Below are 21,804 nucleotides of genomic sequence, written 5' to 3'. Positions count from 1 at the left end.
CCATCTGTGGCTCCTAGGGCTTTGGTTGAGGGGTGTCCACCACCCACAGCTGGCTTGAAAAAAGAATAAATAGGGGTTGGTGTAGCCATGTGATCTCTGCCAACGTCCCCCCTCATTTCAGAATCCAAAGACTGGCATAGGTCGGCACACAGCATCAACACCGTCCCAGTCACAGCAACTCCCAGGCCTTCTAGAATATGTGTGTTCAAACAGCCTCTGCATATCGGCTGACGGGCACCCGCGGACTTGGCCAACCAAACTCTGGCAGAGTACTTGGGTCCCCTCTGCTTTCCCAGACCCTGGAATCATTTTGGTGGAAAGAGTCCGTTTGAGTCAGAAACGATTGCCAGGGTCTGTCCCCCTTAGCCGGGTGGGGGCTGACTTCCAGCTGGTAGGGTGCTGCCCCATCAGGCAAACACACACCCACGGTGGTCGAGCCAGAGGCAGAGCTTTGGCACAGAGCAGAGCACTCAGGGTGCTCTTGTGCCAGGAACGGTTGGAGTTTTTCCCCCAGATTTCACAAGGATGTGTCAGATTGAGGGTGGGGAGGAAGAAGGGAGATGGGTGTTTTTAGGAGCGGTAGCTGCATCCTTCCTGAGCACAGCGATAGAGCGGTGGGGGCCCGACCCCATGCTTGAGGGCCTCGGTGGTGAGGAGGAGGAGGAGGACTGGGATCCTGCCCAGGGGTGTCCACGGAGTCTCAGCTCAGGGCACTCACCAGGTTAGACCTTTCCATCGCAGCCCATCTGATCCTCACTGCTGCTCTTCAACATTTTATGCCCATTATACAGATGAGGACACTGAGACTCAGAGATGCAGAAGGGCTTCCTGAGTGGGGCCCAGACCTGCCTGACTCCCAAGTGACCCTGCCCTCTGTAGCAAAGCCAGAGCTCTGCTACCAGGGGCCAGTGGAAAGCCAGCACGCGGCAGGCGTGGGGCTGAACCTCCCTCACTGGTTCTGCTTCCCTCTTTGTGTCTCTTTGGACAGCAATTGAACCATCCCAACATTATCAAGTATTTGGACTCGTTTATTGAGGACAATGAGCTGAACATTGTACTGGAGCTGGCTGATGCGGGTGACCTCTCACAGATGATCAAGGTGAGTGTGCCTGATAGGCAGGCTGGTCCTGGGGGCTGCGCAGATACACGGAGCCCTGAATCAGGCGGCCCCTTGGCCTGGTCTCTTTGCTATTGTGGCCTCTGGTGGAAGCCGCCCACCAGCCACCAGCATCACTCAGCCTCCTTCCACAGTGCCCTCAGGCCTCAGCCATGGCCTGGCAAGTGCCCCCTCGAGCTCCATCCCCATTTTCTGGGAGAGGGCCAGCCATGGACAGAAAGCCCCCCCCCCCCCCCCCGGCTGTCCCCACTGCCCCAGCCTGCCCACAGGCTGTCACATCGGCCTCACAGAAGAAACGGGGACAGAACCTTGTGTTAGGTCAGAACCCCAGCTCACAGAACCTGGGAAAATGTGTTATGCATCCCACTTTCAAAAGGGAAGAGTGACCCCCAAAAGGCTAAGAGACTGACCCAGGGATGCCCAGTAACGCAGGGGACATAGCCATGTCTTGTGGCCCAACTCGGTTTCCTGGCCTGGGACCCTCCAAACATCAGCACTGGAATGATCTCCCTGGGGCCCCTCCAGCACTTGAGGGACAGCTTCATTTCCATGTGATGGACAAGACCGGGTGTCTCTGAGAGGTTGAGTGACTTGCCAGGTCTGGCTCTTGCTGTGTCTTCCCGTGGCAGCCCCCATACCTCTCTACCCCCAGTGCCCCTCCTCCTGGGGCCTGGCCCAGGCCCACCACGGGTCTGAACTCAGGAACCAGCACAGCTCTGTTGATGGGGCACCTACTGTGAGCCGCAACCATGCTGGGCACATGTATCACTCACTAAATGCACACTATCCTCAGCAAAGCTCAGGGAGGTTTAGTCACTTGCCCGAGGCTGCACAGCCTCTGTGTGGGACCCCGAAGCCCAAGCCCTAGCCCTCAGCCCTGCTCCCTGTTCTTCCTTCAAGAGCCCGCTCCCCTGCCAGCTTGACCAGTCGGGATGCTGGCTCTTGTGGGCGCCTGCTGCCTCCCTCCTCTAGCCCAGTCTGTCTGCTTCTGAGCAAGGCCAGCTATGCCAGAGCCCCCACCTTGCTCCCAGCAACACTTGCAAACGGGGCCAGACGGATTCTCCATCTTTCCCACCGGGCGCTGGGGATGGAGCAATTGCTCAGCGCCCGCTCTTCTGAAATTTGGCTCCTAGGAATTGGGGCATCATTGGGAAGTGGCATTACTTGAGCTGTTATCACCTGCTTTTATATTTTCGTTGACATATTAATGTGTTTGCAGGGATGTTAATCTCCACACAGATCCCTGGTGGGAACAGATGTGCTCTGTCATGTCTTCGCTCCTCCTCCCCGCCCCCGCACTGTTCTCCTTCATGTGCTGTTCTATTGCTGGCATGCACACATCTAGCACCCGCTGTGTGCCAGCCCCTATGCTGAGACCTAGGCGAGGGTGCTGCCTGCAGGGAGCTCGCCTTCTAACAGGAGGGCAGACCCGTAAACGGACAGCCAACAGCCAGTGTGAGCAAGCCAAGGTCAGAGCCTGCGGGAGCCAAGGAAGGCTTCCTGGAGGAGGTGACCCCTGAGCTGACCTGCTGAGAGCAGCAATCTGGTGGCAGACTAGCTTGTGCAGGAGCCCAGTGGCATGAACAGTTGAGTCCACAAAGCCCTGGGCAAGGGGGAGGCAGGGTTGTCCGGTCACCCAGGGCTTCACTGTCCAGCCCCCAGATTCGAGACCTTGCTCCAAGGTCAGCAAGGAGCTTCCTAGGACTCAGGATGAGGAGTAGAAATGATCGGTGTTGTGTTCTAGAAGAAAGGCTAGATGCTCAGCAGAGGGTGGGTGGGGGATAAAGATGGAGGCAGTGGACAGGAGGCAGAGGGGAGACAGAGGAAGGGCCCTGCCCCCTAAAGCCCCTGCAGACCCCAGGTCCTTGCAGCCTCTCAGTCCACAGAGCAGGGCCAGGGTTCAGCTGTCAGGGTAGGGGTGACCCTCCCACAAAGCTCAACCTCCCTCTGTCCTGGGGCTGCATTAGGGACTGTAGGAGCCACAGGGCCAGGTGCAGTCTCCTTCCGAGTCGAGAAGAGGAGGGAGGCATGTGCATGTCCGGCTCCTTGTCCCTGGCCAGGGTGTGGGGCCCCCTCCCAGCTCCCCTCCCCTTCTCCCCGCACTCCTGCCTCGTGGCCCACACCAGCCAGGGTTCAAGTCGGTCGCTCACCCCTGGGGTTTCTGGGGCAGCCTCCTGGCTTCCAGACCCCATCTTCTGACATGGTGCCTCCTCTGCCAAGGTCTTACCCTTTCCCAACTCTCCCTAGTCCTCCTCCCTCTGCTGCAGCTCTAGGCCCTTCACCTGCAGGGCCTGGCTGGGTGCTGCCTCCAGCAAGCGAGCAGGGCGGGGCAAGAGAGAGACCCTCCCTGGGCCTGGAGTCAGACACACCTGCTTGGCCCTTCCTCCCTTGGGCAGGCCCCTGTGCCTCAGTTTCCCCATATATAATACACACTACACGGGTGCCTGGGACTTGGTAGAAGCTCAGTCTCCCTGGGCTTTTCAACTCTCCAGCTGCCTCTGGGTTTTGAGGGGAACTGGGGGCCTTGCTGGGGCTGCACCATAGTTGCCCCACTGGGCTGGCCTGGAGGCTGCTGACCAGTAAAGCCTGTGTCCCAAGGGCCTGCAGCCTCAGGCTGAGTAGTGCCACCACCACCACGGTGCCAACATTATTTATGATGGACAGTGAAGCCGTGAGTTGCTGCCACCCCAAAACCCACCAGAGACTCTGCGCCTTCCTGCTAAATGTCACACGAAGCTTATAGGACGTGACATTTAGAAAATCACCATTCACAGCCGAGCTTAAAAGCTGTAATGAGGATAAACCAACATCACAGCGTAAATAACACTGCAGCCCAGCCCACCATGGAGCCTGGGGCAGCCCGGAGAGCCTGGAGTCCTTGCTGGCGGTCTGTGCTGTAGCCTGAGCGGCTCACCGCTGGGGTCCCTCTCCCACAGTGGAGCCTCAGGAGAGCCTCAAAGATGGCTTTACTCCCAGGCCAGGGGCTTCCAGCTAGGACTGTCCCATTGTTGGAGGTGCCTCGATCCAGTACCAGCTCTGGCGCTCCAGCTGGATGACCTTGGGCAAGCTCCTGAACCTCGGAGCTCAGTCCCTCATCTGGTGGCTCTTGGTGTCATTCGAAGTTAATTGGGGTTAACAGCTCAGCTTTTGTAGGCCGAAGGCCCGAGGCAGAGCTTTGCCTACCCCTTGCCAGCTACTAAGTGGCCCTTGGTTTCCTCATCTGTGAGATGGGCACAGTCACCCCTGCTGAAGGCCCAGCACAGTGGCCGCAGGAGGCAGGTGCTTGGCAGATGTCCCCCCAGGTCCTGTGTTCCACTCTCCCTTCCCTAGGCCAGGCGTGGCTCCTGGGGCCATCCCTGCACCAAAGCGGCTGTACTGACACACGGGCCCACAGCTTCACCTCCGGCTACTCTGGCAAAGAGGGTGGTTTTGAGGCCGGAAGCCTGGCCCTTGGGTTCCTGGTGCACACGAGTCATGGTCCTCACTGCCCTTGGTCCGGGCACATGGGAGACTCCCCGGAGGAACGTGGACCAAGACCTGTTCTGGGATCTTTGGTTATTTACAGCACACGCAGAGCAGCTTGGGGGGTGTGGGGGGGTTGGTTTGGTTTTCTGAAGCATTATATACGTTTTTTCAAGCCATGAGGTAGATTAATGTCAGTTGGAACCGAGGAGCCCATTGAAGAATGTCAAGCCATTTCCTTGAGGTTCCTGCTGCCTGTTAACCATCACGTGCCCTGAGATTCTCTGGTGCCCGGGGGCGGGGCCACTGTGACTTCACCACCAGGCATTGGGTGCCTGGGTTCTGGGCCGGGCTGGGGCTGGGGACAGAGATGCTCCACGCCAGTTCAGTCCTGCAAGGAGCTCCCCATCGGGCTGTGGGAGGAGGCGGGCATGTGTCCAGGAAGTGCCCAAGAAAGGGTGACTGAGAACAGCCATCTAGGATGCCCACTGGTGGCTGGGCCTGCTCCCACCATGGGGAGGTCAACACTGGGTGGGGGCACACGAGACCATGGAGGGTGGTTTGGGCTAAAGTGCAGATGGGAAGTGGCAACCTTTGTTCTAAACGTACTATTTGTTCAGTGGCCTGACAACCCACCCCATGCCCGGCGCCAGTTACTGCTGGGGCGGGACAGGGGCACGACCATGTGGTGGCCTGTCACCCAGGCCTGTCTGTCTTCCCCACCATAGTACTTTAAGAAGCAGAAGCGGCTCATCCCGGAGAGGACTGTGTGGAAGTACTTCGCACAGCTGTGCAGTGCCGTGGAACATATGCACTCTCGCCGGGTGATGCACCGAGGTACGTGCCCATCGCTCCCAGGGCCGTGGGGCCCAGAGCCGGTGGGAGGCCAGGCACCCCTGGGGCCTAGGATGCAGCATTCCTTCCACTCTTTCTGGCTCTGGGGATATCCATGAGGAGGTGCGACCACATGTTACCCAGACGGTGGGTATCACGCATCTTGCCCATCTTGGGGGGAGTCAGAGAGTCCGGCCAGGGCCTCACACATGCCCACTCTCTGATTCCCTAAGGACGCTGCCTTTCCTGTCCCACCCGCCCTGATCTCCTAGCCCCACGCCAATTGCCTCCTTCTTCCTCTGCAGACATCAAGCCTGCCAACGTGTTCATCACAGCCACGGGGGTCGTGAAGCTTGGTGACCTTGGCCTGGGTCGCTTCTTTAGCTCTGAGACCACTGCAGCCCACTCCCTAGGTAAGGAGGCCTGTCCACACATCCCAGCAGCTGCTGGAGGCCCTGGGTAACCATGTGGGGAGGTGAGAACAGTCTCCCCCCACAGAGCCTTTGGTTCATTAATGCGAGAAAGTGCCTTCTGAGCTCTAGACTTTACCTCTTCACCACAGTGACCCAGAGGAGGGTAAACTGAGGCCCCAAGAAGCTTGAACAGGGGTCCCCTGCATCCTCACGCAGCTCCACGCCCCTTCCAAGAAAGGATGGCAGAGCCCATCTTATCCAGATCCTTTTTATCCAGTTGCATGAGGCAGCCATCCACCTTCTCATGGCTGTGTCGTGTCCCCTCGCGTGGGTACAGCACACTCAGTCTGGTCCTCCTGGTGGGGCACAGCAGAGCTAGTTTCTAGTTTTTGGGACAGGCAGTTTTGAAGCTGCGGGACCAGGTTCTCACCTAGGAGGAGGTGACAAAGTGCAGGGGAGCAGGTGGAGGAGGGAACAGGAACTGTCAAGTGGGGGAGCAGAGCACACAGGGGTGCTGCAGGGGCACTGCAGGTTCGGGGGGGCCCAGGTGCCGAGCTTGGTGGACATTCTGATGTTCGGGAGCACCGGAGGGTGGGACTTGGGAACACACTCAGGCAGGTGTGGGTTTTGGGTTACTTGAAGTGATGCCCCCCATACAGAATCTGTACACAGGCTCCGTGACTGGGTGTGACACATGGAATGGTGGAGGATGAAGAGTTTGCATTTGTTGAGAATATAGAAACCAGCAGAGCCATAGAAGTAGGATCTCCCGTGCGCCACAACGGGGCGTATCAACATTTAGCCAGGGCTGGGTGGGCGGGACTCAGATATGGCAGGGGCATCCTCCTACGGAGCCCGTTCGCCACCCTAGAGGTGGCATCTCCCGGGGAAGGTGCTCCTGAGCCTCACTGCCCTGTGTGAAGGCTGGTCACCTCCCTTGGAAACTGCTCTGTTCTCCATGGACTCTGCCCCAGTCTGGGGCCCCAGCCCACATGTCCCCCACGCACTCTCCAGATGCCCGCGGCATGCTATGAGTACAAACAGCAGCTTCTGGTGACAGCGGAGGTGCTTTCTGGAAGACACACGTTCCTGGTGGAATCTGTCACTGTTCATACAGGTCCCGATGGCTTAGAGGCTCTGGGGGCGAAGCACACAATCAGGAGAAATGCACTAACTGGGAATCGGCAGCTCTGAGCTGCTAACTGGAGTGAGCCAGTGTGCGTGTGTGCATGTGCCTGAGTGTGGGAGTGTGTGCACACAAGTGTACATGTGTCTGAGCATGGGGGCCAGGGTTTGAAAGGATGTGCAGGACCCGCCAATGCCTGAGTTTATGATACTTTACTCGCAGCACAATCACTTGAGCTCCTGGGGTTCCAGAGTCCTGGTTCGCACATAGGATCCTATGGACCCTCATAGGATCTGAATGACAGAAGGGCAGAGCCAGGACTCAAATGCAGGCCTCTCCTTCGGAGCCCACACTCCCTCCAGAGCTCCCAGCTGGCCATGCTGCGAGGAAGCCTTGGCTTCCCCAGTCCCTTCAGACCCTTAGCAGAATCAAAGTGTGTTGGTGAGTGTGGGGCTGTTTTCCTCTTTGGTTTAAGAGCTTCCAAAGGCCAGAAATTCCGGGGCAGCTGTCAAAGAGAAGAAGAGTTCAAGCCACTGTCCCCGTCAGCCAGGTCCCTCCTCTGCATCCCTCCACCGAGGAGGCTGCGCTCTCGTCAGAGCCGGTTAAGATCACATCATTAGGAACGGGCTTGTCCGACAGTGTGAGTTTATTGACTCGGACTGGTGCACTTATTATATTAATGAGAAGGAATTGGAATTTGGGAAAAGGCTGCTCGCTAGGCCGGGCTCTTCCCGAGGCCTTGGAGCAGCAGCCGGGCTGAGTGATGGATGGAAGGACCCCTCCTGGGGGGCCTTGTGCCTGAGTCCAGGGGACACCCCCGAGCTGAGAGGCCATGGGTGGAGGTGTGGTGAGGACCACTCCCGGAACCCAGGGCCAGGCTCCACCACAGGCACAGCACAGAGCCGAAACCCAGGGCCCAAGTCTCCCTGACGTAGAAGAAAGGCCCCCCTCTCCACAGCAAGGTCTGCAAAACCGACTAAGTCTTCTGCACACATTTGATCGGGCAAAAAATTGAACTAATTGCCATTGCATTGTGACTCAGAAAGGACTCGGGGTCAGGGCTCCTTCACACCCTGTGCATGGGCGTGAATTATGCATCCACTGCTTCTGCACACCTACTACGTGGGGATGCTGTGATGGCAGCCACTTGGCCCTGACGAGCACCTCCTCTCCTGAGGCCGCTGACCCCCCACCCCCCGCAGGGCTTATGCAAATCCCATCCCCTCCTGCCTCCCCCTTCCCCAGCCCCCTCCATGCCTCTGTATTTGCTAACACGAGGCTGGCATGAAAGGGCATTAGTCATGCCATGGCCGGGCTGACAGGTACGGTACCCAGCGGTGGCAGAGTGGCTGCCTTGGTGTCAGGAATAGGAGCCGTAATTAGAGCGCGGAACAGAATGAGCGTCAGACGAATTACCAGGCAGCAGATCATATTTGTCAGGAAGGATTGCATACATAAAAATTAAGTGACAGTACACGCCGGTGTAATGAAAGAAAAATGAAAGATTTGCCTACACACAGCTCACAAGCTACAAGCAAGTGTCTCGCTCCGAGCAACGGCAGCAGCTGCAAGACAAATTGTAGGGCTGGGAGAGCAGGCCCTGCTTGTTCAGCAGTAGTGACAGGGCGGCCACAGGCTGGGCTCAGGGGTGGGCAGTGAGGCTGCCTGCACCCGGGGCCCGTGAAGGCCTCATGCTGCCTCTCAGGGGCTGGGGAATAGGTCCCATGGGGGCAGCCCCAGCAGGTACTGTGGTCAGAGCGCACAGGCTTCCCCAGGCTGTCAACCCCGGGCCTGACCCCAGGACATAACTTTCTTCCTTCTCCCTTCCCAGAGCCGATTCTCTGGCCCTGGGCTGGGCACTAGAGAGGAGATTATGCAGCCTTCCCTGATTGCAGGGGGCCCCCGGACTGGTGGGAGAACAGAGATAGGCCCAGGGTGGCATGGTCAGGGGTGGGCAGAACTGTCTCCTGAGGGCCCACTGTGTATAGACAGGCACAGTGCTGGGGTCCCAGGCTCTAAATTGGGCCCCGATGAACCCAGGATCCTCTGGGGCCCTAGGGCTGCATCTGCCCCTCCCAGGACTTGGGTTTTCTGTGGTTACCGACCTCACCAAACAGGTGACTTAACAAAGAAGACAAGGCTTAGAAGATGTTGCAGAAACACTTTGCTTTTTAAAAAATTATCCCAACGAGGTTTATGGTCTCCGTGTGACAGATGAGGACACTGAGGCTCAGAGGGCGGGATACCCCATCCCCACAAGTCACCTAGCTAGCAGGGACTAGAACCCTCGGGGTGTCAGCTCCACTCTGGGCACAGCCACAGTGCACTGGGAAGTGGGCTTGGGTCCTGATGAGCTCTCTGGGTGTCCAGCCATTCAGGGGAAAAGTCCATCTACCCTCCCAGCAGGGGCCGCCTGGGGCTTGGGGGGCCTGCCTGGGTGGCAGGGAAGGAGGATGGAACACTGGGTGGGCCCTGGGGAACATCTGCCGAGTGGGCACATGGTCCTCACAGCCACACGCCCTGGGAGATCCCACCGGTGGGGGCACCATGCAGACAGGCTCCCTGGGCCTACTCCTGCCCATCCTTGCAGCCCAGGACGCTGGCAAATGACTGGCCCAGAAAACCTGCTCCAGCAGGTAGATCCAGGATGAGCATGGACCTGGTGGAGGTCCTGGGAGGTCACACCTGGCTGGTGAAGGGCATCTGGCTTGCCTGCCACACCCCTGGCATTTTCAGGGCACAGTCTGTTCCTAGATGAGCTGCTGCCGGAGAGGGAAGGAGAGGGTCTCAAGGGGACAGCAAATGAAGATGGATCCTGGTTAGGAAACGAGCTACAACTCACCTGTGTGTCCAGTCATTCACTTGGCAGGACCTGTGCCAGGCCCCAGGTGCTCCCCAGGAAAGCCCCTGCTCGCTGGTATTTACAGCCTGGGGAGAAAATCCGTGTAGAGGCCTCACCACCAAGCAAGCACAGCTCTAACCATCATGCCCCAGGTACCATAGCCATTAGTGCTGCAGCCTCCCTGGGGGTGGGCATTATCCCAGTCACCTAACGGAGAAGGAGGTCCAGGTGCCCTGCAGGAGGCTCCAGCCAGAGCCATGTGGCAGGGAAGGTGGGATATGGCCATGCACTTTCCCACCAGAGGGCCCCCCTTCCCAGGCCACCTTGGGTGGGAGCCTGACACTTAGATAACAGGGTGTCACACTGAGTTGCTGTTTGTGTAACCTGCTGTGCACAACCGCTGGAGACCCTCTGCGTGGGAACTGGAAATAGGCAGATATTTGTACAGATGTCAACAATCTGAAATTAAGTCCATGCTGATGGAAGTACAGTGTTTTCTCAAGGGCGTGGCTTCCCTTGAGGGTTATGTGTAGCCCAGCATAGGGTCGGCCCGTGGTTTGAGGAGGACCTGCCAATGTGTGGTGACACAGGCCACCCTGGTAGGGAGTGTGTGTGTGTGTGTGTGTGTGTGTGTGTGTGTGTGGCTGCCCAAAGAGCCAGTGCTGGGGGGAGCTGGGACAATCTGCAGAGGCCTCAGATTCTAAGCTGAGGACCTGGCCTTTCTCCCTTGGGGGATGAGGAGCCAGTCCGGCAGAGGGGAGGAGGAAGAGTGGGAGTGGGTAGACAGGGAGGGCTAAGCCAGCCTGCGGTCCAGGCGGGTGAGGTGGGGGCAACAGCTGGGGCTGGGGAGGGGAGCACCCTCAGGATGGGGGGCCTGCCTGGATGTTGGCGGTTTCACAGGACAGACCACAGATGAAAATGCAGATCACAGGGCTCAGCCCAGAGAAAGCCGCTCAGGTTCCAGAATCTGGTGCTGGCTCCTTCTGTGTTCTTCCCCCGCTCCCTTTGCCACCCTCAGCCCTGCTGTTTGCGGTCCACCTGCCCCTGTGAGGGTCTGCAGGGCCATCCCATAGCCCTTCCACCTGTGCATGTGGGGTAGGGTGTCATGTACCCATTTTCCAGGGAAGGAAACCGAGGCTCCAGAGGGTGGAGGGGAGGACTCTGGAGACCCTCAAGCACAACCTCTCTGTTGCACCAATGGAGAAACTGAGGCGGGGAGGGAGAATCTCAGCACTCTCCAGCTGAGTGGCAGAAGTGCATGCAGCCCACCTGTGCTGCCAGGTTTGCACCCTGAGTCCCAGCTCCCAGGCACACCTGGCAGTGGCGGGGGGCGTGTGTGTGGTGTCAGGTGGGGACCCCACGCTTCTCTAGCCATGTTCAAAACCACCAGTGGGGAAGAAGTGCAGCCCACAGATGCCAGCCTCTTCTTCATGTGAAATCTCTGCCTTTTTCATATCTAATGAACACGTTTCAAACACGGCAAGCATCTCTCGACGCAGCCAAGTTTGTTTTGACAGGAGTGGCATATCTCCGGGATGCGGCCTCTTTAATCAGCCTCCGCTTTGAGGTCCCACGTCCTCCTCTGATATCCACCCGGTTTGAAATCCGGGAGTTCTAGGCAAAGATGTGGGGAAGGTCGGGGTTTGTTAGGCTCCTGTTTCTTTCTTTTTTTTTTTTTTTTTAATTTTTTTTTTTTAGGCTCCTGTTTCATATGCCAGCTCCATCCCCCAATGCAGGGAGTGAGGGTGGGGGCTGGCTGGGAGCTGGTGGGTCCAAGGACCCGATGGGATCCAGCCTCTGCTAGAAGGGGCCTCAGACCCTGAGCATCTCCGGAGTCTGTGCTACCGCTTTGTCCGCAGTGCCCCAGGCCCCCTTGGGGCAGGACTAGGGGCTGAGATGGGTGAGGCCTTCAGGGGGCCCCTCCTCCTGTCAGCTTCTCCCACTCTTCCCCAGAATCTTTGCTCCCCTGGGGCTTGGGGATACATTCTCCAGGGCCTGCTGCAAGCTTGGAATTTCTTTGAAGTGTCTCATTTTATCTTGAAAACTTATGCAAGTTGTGGGTTATGCTTCGTAATGTTTGAATATGTGTTGTCGGTAAGGAAACCGGGTTTTATAGACTTACTCCCAGGAATAGATGGCAAAACAGGAAGAGATGCTTCCCCCTGGCACTAGCTGAGCACCCCAGCTTTAAGACTCACACACGGGGTCCAGGGGACTGGAGAATGTACCTAGGGGTGGGGACAGGCCAAATCTCCCTCAGTTAATGCTTCATAAATTCCTTTGTTTCACAGGTGTCTGAGCTTCTGAAAGCATGTCAGTGGGGAAGGCTTTGCCCAGCTCCTCAGACGATGACACATGTCACCGTCTCCCGGGAGCTTGCCAGAGAGGCAGTGTCCTAGCACCAGCCCTGGACATTCTGAGCCCACAGGTCTAGAGGGTGGGCCAGGTCCAGATTTCTAACAGGCTCCTCCAAGCAATTCAGCTGCAGCTTCCGGTCAGTCCAGCCTTTCTCTGTGTCCTTCTAGACACTTCCCGGGACTGGCAACGCACTCCTTCCTGATGGGCGCACTCCTGGGAGGGCCCAGCACAACATCAAGGGTCAGTTAGCATTGGATGCAGAAGGACAGATAAAGGGATGGGGCAGATGGGTGGATGAACACACGACGGATAGGCAGACTGATGGATGGGTAGATAAGCAGACAGTAGATGCTGGGTGGGTGGATGGATGGATGGACAGACGGATAGAGGGGTGGATGGATGGAGGGTTGGATGGACAGATGGTTGGAGGGAGGGATGGATAGAGGGATGGGGGGATGGAAGGATGGATGGACAGATGGATGGGTAGAGGGATGGGTGGGTGGCACTGCAGCCCTGTATCTTAGGAGAAGGTCCACATCACCTTTGGGTGTTTGCCTTTCTTGCACTGTGGAAACTGGGGCAAAAGCAGAAAGAGCCCCAGGAAGGTTGAAGGTTGGGTAGAACATGAGGGACAGGGGGTAGTGGTGCTCCCTGACCTTTCTTTTCCTCCTGTAGAGGCCCTGGTGGGTCTAAAGTGAGCAAAGGACAAGACTGAGGGTGGCGAGAGGCATCAGGGCGAGCCCAAGGGGCAGGGGTAGGGGTTCAGGGTGGCCAGCAATGGACACTACTGTCCCTCGCTGACAATGGAACCTCTGACCTCCTTCTGCAGCATCCTGAGTGCTTGAGTCAGTTACAGTCTGGTCTGAGAGCTGTTTGGGTTCCATCCTGTGGTTTCCATGTAACAAGACATCCGTTTCCTACTTACCTATTCCTTTTGCTCTCTCATGACCAGAATATACAAAGGGGTTTCTACTTGAAGTTGCAGTTTGTTTACAGAATCCCACATGGATCTGTAAGCTGCCTGACAGCTTTCTGCTGAGTAGCAGTTAGCCAGGCGATAGGATGACACATCTTTCCTCCATGTATTTAAGTGATGGTTGGTGTCCACATAGAGCAACAGTCAGGTAGTCCTCTTGGGTAGTACATCAAGTAGATGGTGTTTAGGCTGCAAGAAAATGGTGTTAACAGTGGTAAGATGGGACAGAGTCATGGACCCAGTGAGTAGGTGCTTAGAAGGTGCCCCCCATGACCCAGTCATGGGCAGGGCACTGGGACCCTTTGGTACCTGAGATCCTGCCGCAGGGTGCTCAGGCCCAGAGCAGGGCTTTCCACCTCCATTCACAGCCTCTACAAGTTGGCCGTTAACCATTCCTCACCTGTCTCTAATGAAATGAGAAACACAAGAAGGTAATAAAAATTTCAAACAGCTTAACTTTTCAATGTAAAGGACTGTCCTTGATTTTGAGATTATGGGTTTTTCCACTTATTCTGATGTTCAACTGTCTTCTCTTTTTTTTTTTTAATTTTATTATTTATTCATGAGAATACACAGAGAGGAGACAGAGAGAGAGGCAGAGGCACAGGTGGAGAGAGAAGCAGGCTCCATGCAGGGAGCCCGACGTGGGACTCGATCCCGGGTCTCCAGGGTCACGCCCTGGGATGAAGGCAGGCGCTGAACCGCTGAGCCACCCGGGCTGTCCTGTCTTCTCTTTTTAAAATCATAATGACACCATTAAAGGATAGTTGGCAGGTTGTTTTCTTTTTTAAAAGATTTTATTTATTTATTCATGAGAGACACAGAGAGAGAGAGAGAGAGGCAGAGACACAGACCAAGGGAGAAGCAGGCTCCATGCAGGGAACCCGACGTGGGACTCGATCCCAGGACTCCAGGATCACGCCCTGGGCTGCAGGTGGTGCTAAACCTCTGCGCCACCAGGGCTGCCCTCCCTCTGCTTTTTTATTTCAGATAATGACATACATACGGAACTTGTTCTTGATAAAAATGGAATCAGATAGGGGGATCCCTGGGTGGCTCAGCGGTTTAGCGCCTGCCTTTGGCCCAGGGCGTGATCCTGGAGTCCCGGGACTGAGTCCCGCGTCGGGCTCCCTGCATGGAGCCTGCTTCTCCCTCCTCCTGTGTCTCGGCCTCTCTCTCCCTCTCTCTGTGTATCTCATGAATGAATAAATAAAATCTTAAAAAAAAAACTCACTAACCTAAAAAAAAAACCAAGAATGGAATCAGATAGCATGTGCTCTTCTGTGCTTGGCTGCCTTCGCTCAGCATCGTGTCTGAGATCAGTCCATTTTGCAGTGTACGTCTGGGGCAGGCTCTTGTTTGTTGCTGTGTATTATTCCGTTGCGTGAATAGGCCACAGGATCAATGTGTCCATTCAACTGTTGATTGGCATTTGTTTCCAGTTTCCGGCTCTCATGAATAAGATCATGTCTCTTGATGGACAGAAGGGCTCATTTTTCTGGGGCACCTCCCTGGGGGGTGCCACCTGCCAGGCTGTGGTGTCGGCAGTATTTGCAGCTACGGTAGATCCCACGGAAGATGGTTTTCCCAGGTTGGCGTACCTTGTTTGGTCCCCATCGGCAATGCACGAGGCTCCAGTTGCTGCACACGTCACTACGCTTGGTTTATAGCAGCCTTTCTGACTTTAACCACCCAGGAAGGCGGGCGGTCGTAACTCACTGTGCTTTTAATTTGTCATCACGGCCGCCCCATGACGAATGAGAAAAACATCATTTCCTGTGCTTATTGGCCACTTGGATGTTCTCCTTTGTGAAGTGCCCTTTCAAGTCATTTGCAAATTTGAGGGAGGGGATTGTTTGTCTTTGACTTAACGATTTACTGAAAATACATTCTGTGTATGGGGCCATTGTTGGGTGTATGGACGGAGACTTTTCTCCCAGCCTGGGACTTGCCTCTCGACTCTGAATGGTTTTCTGGGGGAACTGAAGTTCCTAATTTTAATGAAGTCCAGATTATCAGTCTTCTCTGGTTACGCTCTTTGCTGTCCTTGGCTTAAGAAATCTTGGCCAACCCCAAGTCTGGATGTGTTGATCAGTGCCAGCCAAGGGCGGAGGCTAAGAGTTCTCTTTCTGGAGCCTAAAGATCTGGGTTTGAACCTCAGCCCTGCCGCATTTCTGAGCCTCCCTTTCCCCATCTGTAAAGTGGGTTTGCCTCATTGGGGGACTGTTAAGAACACAGGTGAGCTAACACATGTGATGCACTTGGTCAGCGTTAACAGGGGTTGGTTTTCTCCCCCCACTCTTGAGACTTCTCTGGACTCTTCTGGGGCTTAAGCACTCACCTAAAAGGACAATTGATCAGTTGCTTCCCAGGGCCCCGCCATCATATCCCACTCCCTTGGACACGTATCCCCAGCTGCCCAACCCCCAGACCAATTGTCAGGTCTGGGGAGGTCCCTGTACCCAGGGGCTTTTAGTGCCCTACCCAGGGTGGGAGCTATGACTGAGCAGGGGACAGGAGAGGAAGACCGAGGCCCCATCTCCCAGCCCCCATGCCTTCCCCTCCCCCTCACAGCCTTCCCTGCACAGAGCATAAGCACCCACCCACCTCCTCCGTGTATTTCAGTGGGGACACCTTACTACATGTCACCAGAGAGGATTCATGAGAACGGCTACAACTTCAAGTCTGACATCTGGTCTCTGGGCTGTTTGCTGTACGAGGTGAGTGTCTGGCTTGCAGCTTAGCGGCACTCAGCGGGGTGTGCATGGCAGGGACCCAGCCAGGGCAGGGCCTTAGGCCTCACCCCCCACCTCCCCACCCCTGGCTCAATATGGGGACGCAGGGCTGTGTGACATCCACCTATGACTTTGGCACCATCTGGGTCCTGTCCTTCACCCCACACAGCCCAACGTCTGCCTGATTAATGACGTCAGGCTGGAGGAGATGGTTAGAGGCAGAGGAGTGGCAAACTGGGTGCCACGTCACCTTTGGCAGCTGCCACTTGCAGAGGGAAACAGACCAAAAACAGGGTTGAGTGTCTGCCTGTGTGATGGAGGGGGCACAGGCAGGGGGTCTGGCTCCCCAGCATCAGGCCTCATGCGGGGCCTTGGGGACAGAGGGGGTCGGCTCTGGCCCGTGCTTCTGATACACTTCGCACAGAGGGTGTCTGCGCTCTCCCGGGCCCAGCCACAGGGTTCCACTAAAGACCGCGTCCCCTCCCCTGAGCTGTGGAAGGGAGCCACCAGATGGCCATTTCCAGATCTGGGGGCCCGTCTGGATGGCGGGACGGGAATATTTCTGAGTCTTGGCAGGCGCAGGCAGGAGACGACAGGAAGAGATTCTGACCGGCCACCCTGGAGGTCCGGGAGCACAAGCCGTTCTTAGGCCGTGAAGCTGTTGCAGCCGCCAGTGGGGGAGGGAGCCCCGAGCCCTCCAGTATTTTCGAGCTGTTGGCCACAGCCCCCAGCACCCTGGCCTGGACCACCTAGTGCCGGGCGGCTCTGGGATTCTGCACCGTCCCCGTCCCCGTCCAGATAAATGAAAGAACAGATGCGGAGGCTTTGAAAAAATCCTCCGAGGCCCTGAGACCCCTAGCATGGTTTGCTTTTAAAATTGGAACCTTGATTATTTTTCTGCTTTCCCTGGAGCTGACTGGAGCCTATGTGGGGTCTGGTTTGGAGCAGATAAGAGACTCGTGATCAAGCTGATGCAGCTTGTAACTGCCAGGGCGGCGCCGCTCGAGATAGTGCTGAGGGGCCCACCGGGGGCATTTGGGGGGCACAGGGACTGTTGACTCGGAATTAAGCTCAACGGTCCTCGGGTATAAACGTAAGGAATGAGCTGCCCACTGCTGATCCGCATCAGGACTCTAGGGGTGCCTGTAGCTGGGTCCCCTCCCTGCATTACTGAGCAAGTCTCTGAGGTCAAAACCCATCCCTTTGCAAGGTTTAAGCTTCACAGCATCTCTCCTGCTGGAAAGAGCAGATATTTTGTTTTAAAGAAGTGGCCTAGTGGTTAGAGAGGAAGCCAAGTAGCATCTGTGGCTGGACACCACCCCCCCCCCCGAGGTTAGTAGTGTCAGGGACTCTCAGCGTCATTTTGGAGGTCTTGTGGGGGAAGTCAGGCCCTGACAGTCAGAGATGGGGAGCAGACCTGCTTTTCAGGACCCCAGAGGGCATCTCTTGTGGGAGGAATTCTTTTAATGGCCACCAAACAGGAGTAGCTGGGGTGAAGTGGTATCCACCTGGTGGCTGCAGTGGATCGGGGAGTGCAGAGCAGTTCCTGGCCCCCTCGGGTGCAAGAGGGCTGAGTTGTGTATCCTTCTGCTGTCCCCGTCTCTCCCCACAGCCTAGCTGGTGTGGGGTTTGGGAGTCCGGAGTGGTTGGGCCGGGGGATGGTCTTTAGCAACAAGAGAAAGAGAGGACAGTCGGAAGGATCCTCAGCGAGGATGACGGGAAAGAGACCTGCCTGCAGCGTGTCCCAGGTGCCTGCATGGTCGGAGTAGCCCCAAGGGTTTGTGTGGTGTGGTTTTGCCTAGAATGAAGTAAAACCAGGTGGGCAGACCTCCAGAGTCACACAGAACCTCTGGTATTTGTGTCTGTCATCTGGGATGAACCCTGACTTCAGGGTCCCTACAGCCATCTCTCCCAAGTACAGCCTCGGCTTCGGGTGAACGGCTCGGCCACCAGGGCTGCCCAGGCCAGTGACAGAGCTGAGTCCAGGCCGTGCACCAGCCAAGCCCTGCCCCCTGCACTGGCTGGGGTCTGAGGAGGGGATTCCACACACACACACACACACACACACACACACACACCCCACTAACTGGGCATTGTCCACCCTGTGTCAGTCCTCAGGGAGGGGGACTGCCATCCCTAGTCTCCGCAGGGCTAAGCAGACGCCTCCAGTGGAGCCGGGGTCCAGGTGGGCAATTTTGAACCATGGTGTGTACATGTACACACACGTGCGTGTAGGTAGCTCGCTTGGCGGCAGTAGTTCCCGAACGGAGCCTGGCTCAGAGCAGGCCCTCCGGCATTCCAGGCCGGTCACTGATGCTTGTGGCCACCCCGTCGCTGCCATGAGCTGCTGACTGGGCGTGGGCCGACTGGTGGGCATCTGCCACCCACCTCTGGCAGCAAGGAGCCCACAACTGCCACATTTCCCTTGTTGCTTTGGCCAGTGGGAAATCAAAGTGCGGCTTGGCCTCCATCTCCATCTCTGGAGAACTCAGCCTCGTACCCCTGCTCTCGTGCATAGGGTCCCCAGTCCAGATGGTCTGGCCCTCTTATTTTTCCATCCCTGGTTTGGGATTTCAGGAAGCTGCTTCCTGTCCGTGTGAACCCGGATGGCCTCTGAGCATAAGCAGACCGCGGGCCGCCCCGAGTGCGAGCCAGGGTGTGGCGGCGGCCACCCCTCTCCCCGGGGCCCAGGGGCGGCAGCTGGCTCCCTGCGCTTGTGCCAGGCCCTGTGCAGCCTTTGTCTGGGCTCTGGGGGGCCGTCCTCGCGTCTCCAGCTGCAGCCCCAAAAGCTGCGTGGCGGGTGTGCAGGCAGAGCTCACAGCCTGGGCTCCCCAGCACCGGGCCCGGGTGCGGCTGAGCTGCTCTGTCCGTTGGCAGCCTGTGGGGGCGATCAGCTTGCAGCCAGGGTGGGGCTGGCGGTGAGAAGTCCTCAGAATCAGCCACGTCCTTCCTCCGTGCACCGGCGTCCTCGGCGATGGGTGGCACTGACCTAAACCAGACGGCTCAGGCCTCTCGCAGGTGAGGGCTGGCGAGGCCGCCAAGGCCCCCGACCCTGCAGGAAGTGGGTGCTACCCCCACAGACAGGGAGGGAGATGCATCTGGACCCAGGGTTTGGTAATTGGAAGGAAACATCCCACAGACACGACTAGAGCTTCCACTACTCGGCCTGTGGTGTGTCCCCGAAGCACCGGCCTGAAGAACCGTCCCAGACGCTCCCACCCACACGCCTGCCTGCTCCGGACCACATCTGAGGAGGAGCCCACCCGAGCCAGGGCGACCTGCGGCCTGAAGTGACAGCACAGAGCCAGAGAAAACCTGCCCTGTGTGGACAGGCCTGCCCCGGCACAGCCTCAAGTCTCGAAAGTGCCCCGTGCTCGTTTCCTCTGCTACAACAGGTTGCCACAGAGCTGACAGCTTCGTACAGCATAAAAGTGCTTACCGTTCTGAGGGCCGCAAGTCCAAAATCTGTGCTAGTGGACAGAAGGCAAGATGCTGGCAGGGTTTGGTTCCTTCTGCAGGTTCCAGAGAGAATCCCGTTCCTTGCCTTTTCCATGGAAAATGGGGAGGTTCCGGGTGCTCCTTGGCTCATGACCCCTTCCTCCTCTGTAGTCACTCTGCCTCAGCCTCCCTCTTACAAGGACACTTGTGATTACACTTAGGACCCACCTGGACCACCCAGCACTCTCTCCCACGTGGGGTCGTTAACTTGATCACACCTGCTGAATCCTTTTTACCATTGAAGATAATACGCTCACAGGCTTCACGGATGAAGATACAGGCAGCTCTGGGGGGCTTCGGTCAGCCCACCCCCATCCCTTGGGCAGCCAGGGGTCTACTGAGAACCTCCTGAGCTCACCCAAAGATGTTAATGTTGACTGGTGGCTAGTGAGTGGCCACAAAACACTTTACCTGCCTCGTGCGCCCCGGAGGGTGGGTGCCAAGTGGGATCTGTCGGGAAGAGGTCACCATCTGGAGAAACAGGCCAGATGGCTCAGCAGCTGGGAGCAGCACTGCCCCCAGAGAATCACACCAGGCCGGTCCCAGCCTTGTCATAAGGGAGAAAGCAGACTCAGGGAGGCGGAGTGACTCCCCAGGGTCTCATAACAAGGAAGTGGCCAAGATGGGCACTGGTCCCCAGGCTGCCTGTCAGAGCCCACCCTCTGCGGACAGGCCCTGGCCAGAGGCAGGGCAGGACGTGCGGGCCTTCCCGAGCCGGCGGGGAGGGGCGGGCAGTCCCCCTCTCCCTGGTGACTCCGTGCTTGGGGGGGCCTAAGTGCCGTGGAGAAGGGGCTGTGGGCCCCAGCCCAGAGTCCCAGGGGAGGAAGGCCAGGTTGTGGGGAGTCCTAAGCCACTGCAGCGCCCCCCTCTGTGGTGCGAGCCCGCCCCCCAGCAGAGATGCTGGAGCTTGGCCCTGTCAGAAGGCCCAGGACTTTGTTTTCATTACCCAGCACGCCTCATGGGGGCACCCAGTGTGCCAGCTCCGCAGTTTTATTTACATGAGAGCTCAGCTCTGAGCATGGAGCCGAAGGAATTGGCTTGTCCAGCACCAGCCCCAGGATCCTCGGCAGGGAACCTTCTCACAGCAGCCTTGGGGGACTGGACCCAGCAAGAAAGCAGTGAGGGACACAGACTAAGGGCTGCCCGCCCCTAGTACAGGATCCTGTTTGGAATTCTGGCTCTATCCAGAGAAAGGTGTGGTACCCTTTGGCTCGTGGGGGAGCAGGGCTGCAGACCCCTTGGTGCCTGGCTTCTGGGTGCAGCCTTCACTCTGGGGTGGGCTTTGGAGATCCTAGGTGACAGGGCGGCTGTCTGAGGCCCCAACAGGGCAGGAGTCAACAGCAGTTGCTGTCACCTCTCAAGTCAGAGTCCCCTCCTCCCTCTGCCATCTCGGATCACACACCAGTTTCCCTGAGCCCTCCTGGCAGGGCCAGGCGCCCGCACTCTCCCACTTTCCTGGCTGGGTGTCATCCCGATAATGCCAGAGAAGAAAAGTTCTGTATTTGAGGAGCAGCGCTGAGCGCCACAGCCCTTGGCAGTTCGAACGAGGCAGACGGGATCGGCCCCACAGTCCCCTTCCGCGGCAACCGGGCAGAGGCGGGCGGTCGTCTGGTGCGGGTGCGAGGATCTCGTCATTCGGGGTAATCGTGCTAATCCCAGCACCTCAAGCGGCCCCAGAGGTTCCGTCACAGCCCAGCGCCCTGATCTGGGTGGAAGGCCCACGGCCGGCAGCAGGAGGGGCAACGGGCAGGTCTCTGCTGCCACCAGAACCTGCCTGGTGGGTGGAGAAGCCGCAGTCATCGAGGGGAGGGGGGCTCCCCGGGCAGGTCCCTCTGCGGACCCTGTTGAGGACAGCACGGGCACGTGCCGGAGGGCGGGGGGAACGCTTTCAAGGGGATGGTGGTCCGGGGCTCGCCCCCTGCCCATCTGCGGGGCCCTTTTGGAGTCCCAAATGGCAAGGTGTGTGCAGATCCGAAGGGCTTGCTGAAAGGATTAGTCAGTCTCCCTCCCGGGCCCGACTCGTGAAGAAACCAGGGCCGACGTTTTAAATGTTCTCTCTACTCTGAACAGAAACACTTTCCAGGAAAACCCATCTTAATCGTCCAGCCACGACTCGGAGGGCACTCCGATCACCCCCAGGTGACCGCCCTGGAGCCTCAGCTGCTCTCCACTGTGGCAACAGATGGCCTTTTGAAGCTGTCCAATTAACCCTTTGCACCCGAGGCTCTCACTTGAACTATTGCAAATGCATCTCCTGCGTGATGCCGTTTTGCACCCTGGTAAAGCCAGCTCCCCGCCAGGCCGGTGGGACCCGCAGCGGGCAGGGCTCCACGCGCTCGGCCTTCCCTGCCAAGTGCCAGGGCCACTCCCTGTAGCCTGCCTGCAAGTATGGGTTTCCCAATCGTCCTCGAACGGGTTGGAGTCCCTGGTCATGGGAGGAAGG

At 57.6% G+C, this 21,804-nt stretch overlaps 1 protein-coding gene across 6 annotated transcripts in view; it reads left to right on the top strand.

The window, feature by feature from the left end:
- The window catches only part of NEK6 (NIMA related kinase 6), an 83,200-nt gene that overhangs the window by 54,725 nt on the left and 6,671 nt on the right, over nucleotides 1-21,804 (top strand). For all 6 annotated transcript variants that reach the window (XM_038549400.1, XM_038549404.1, XM_038549399.1 and 3 more), the window contains 4 exons: nucleotides 989-1,099; nucleotides 5,308-5,416; nucleotides 5,719-5,826; nucleotides 15,754-15,848. In XM_038549400.1, coding sequence (XP_038405328.1) covers nucleotides 989-1,099; nucleotides 5,308-5,416; nucleotides 5,719-5,826; nucleotides 15,754-15,848 — 423 coding nt within the window. The remainder of the gene's footprint in view (nucleotides 1-988; nucleotides 1,100-5,307; nucleotides 5,417-5,718; nucleotides 5,827-15,753; nucleotides 15,849-21,804) is intronic.

Source organism: Canis lupus, chromosome 9, assembly GCF_011100685.1.
Source record: "Canis lupus familiaris isolate Mischka breed German Shepherd chromosome 9, alternate assembly UU_Cfam_GSD_1.0, whole genome shotgun sequence".
Classification (NCBI taxonomy): domain Eukaryota; kingdom Metazoa; phylum Chordata; class Mammalia; order Carnivora; family Canidae; genus Canis; species Canis lupus.
This window is presented reverse-complemented; position numbering and strand designations above follow the sequence as displayed.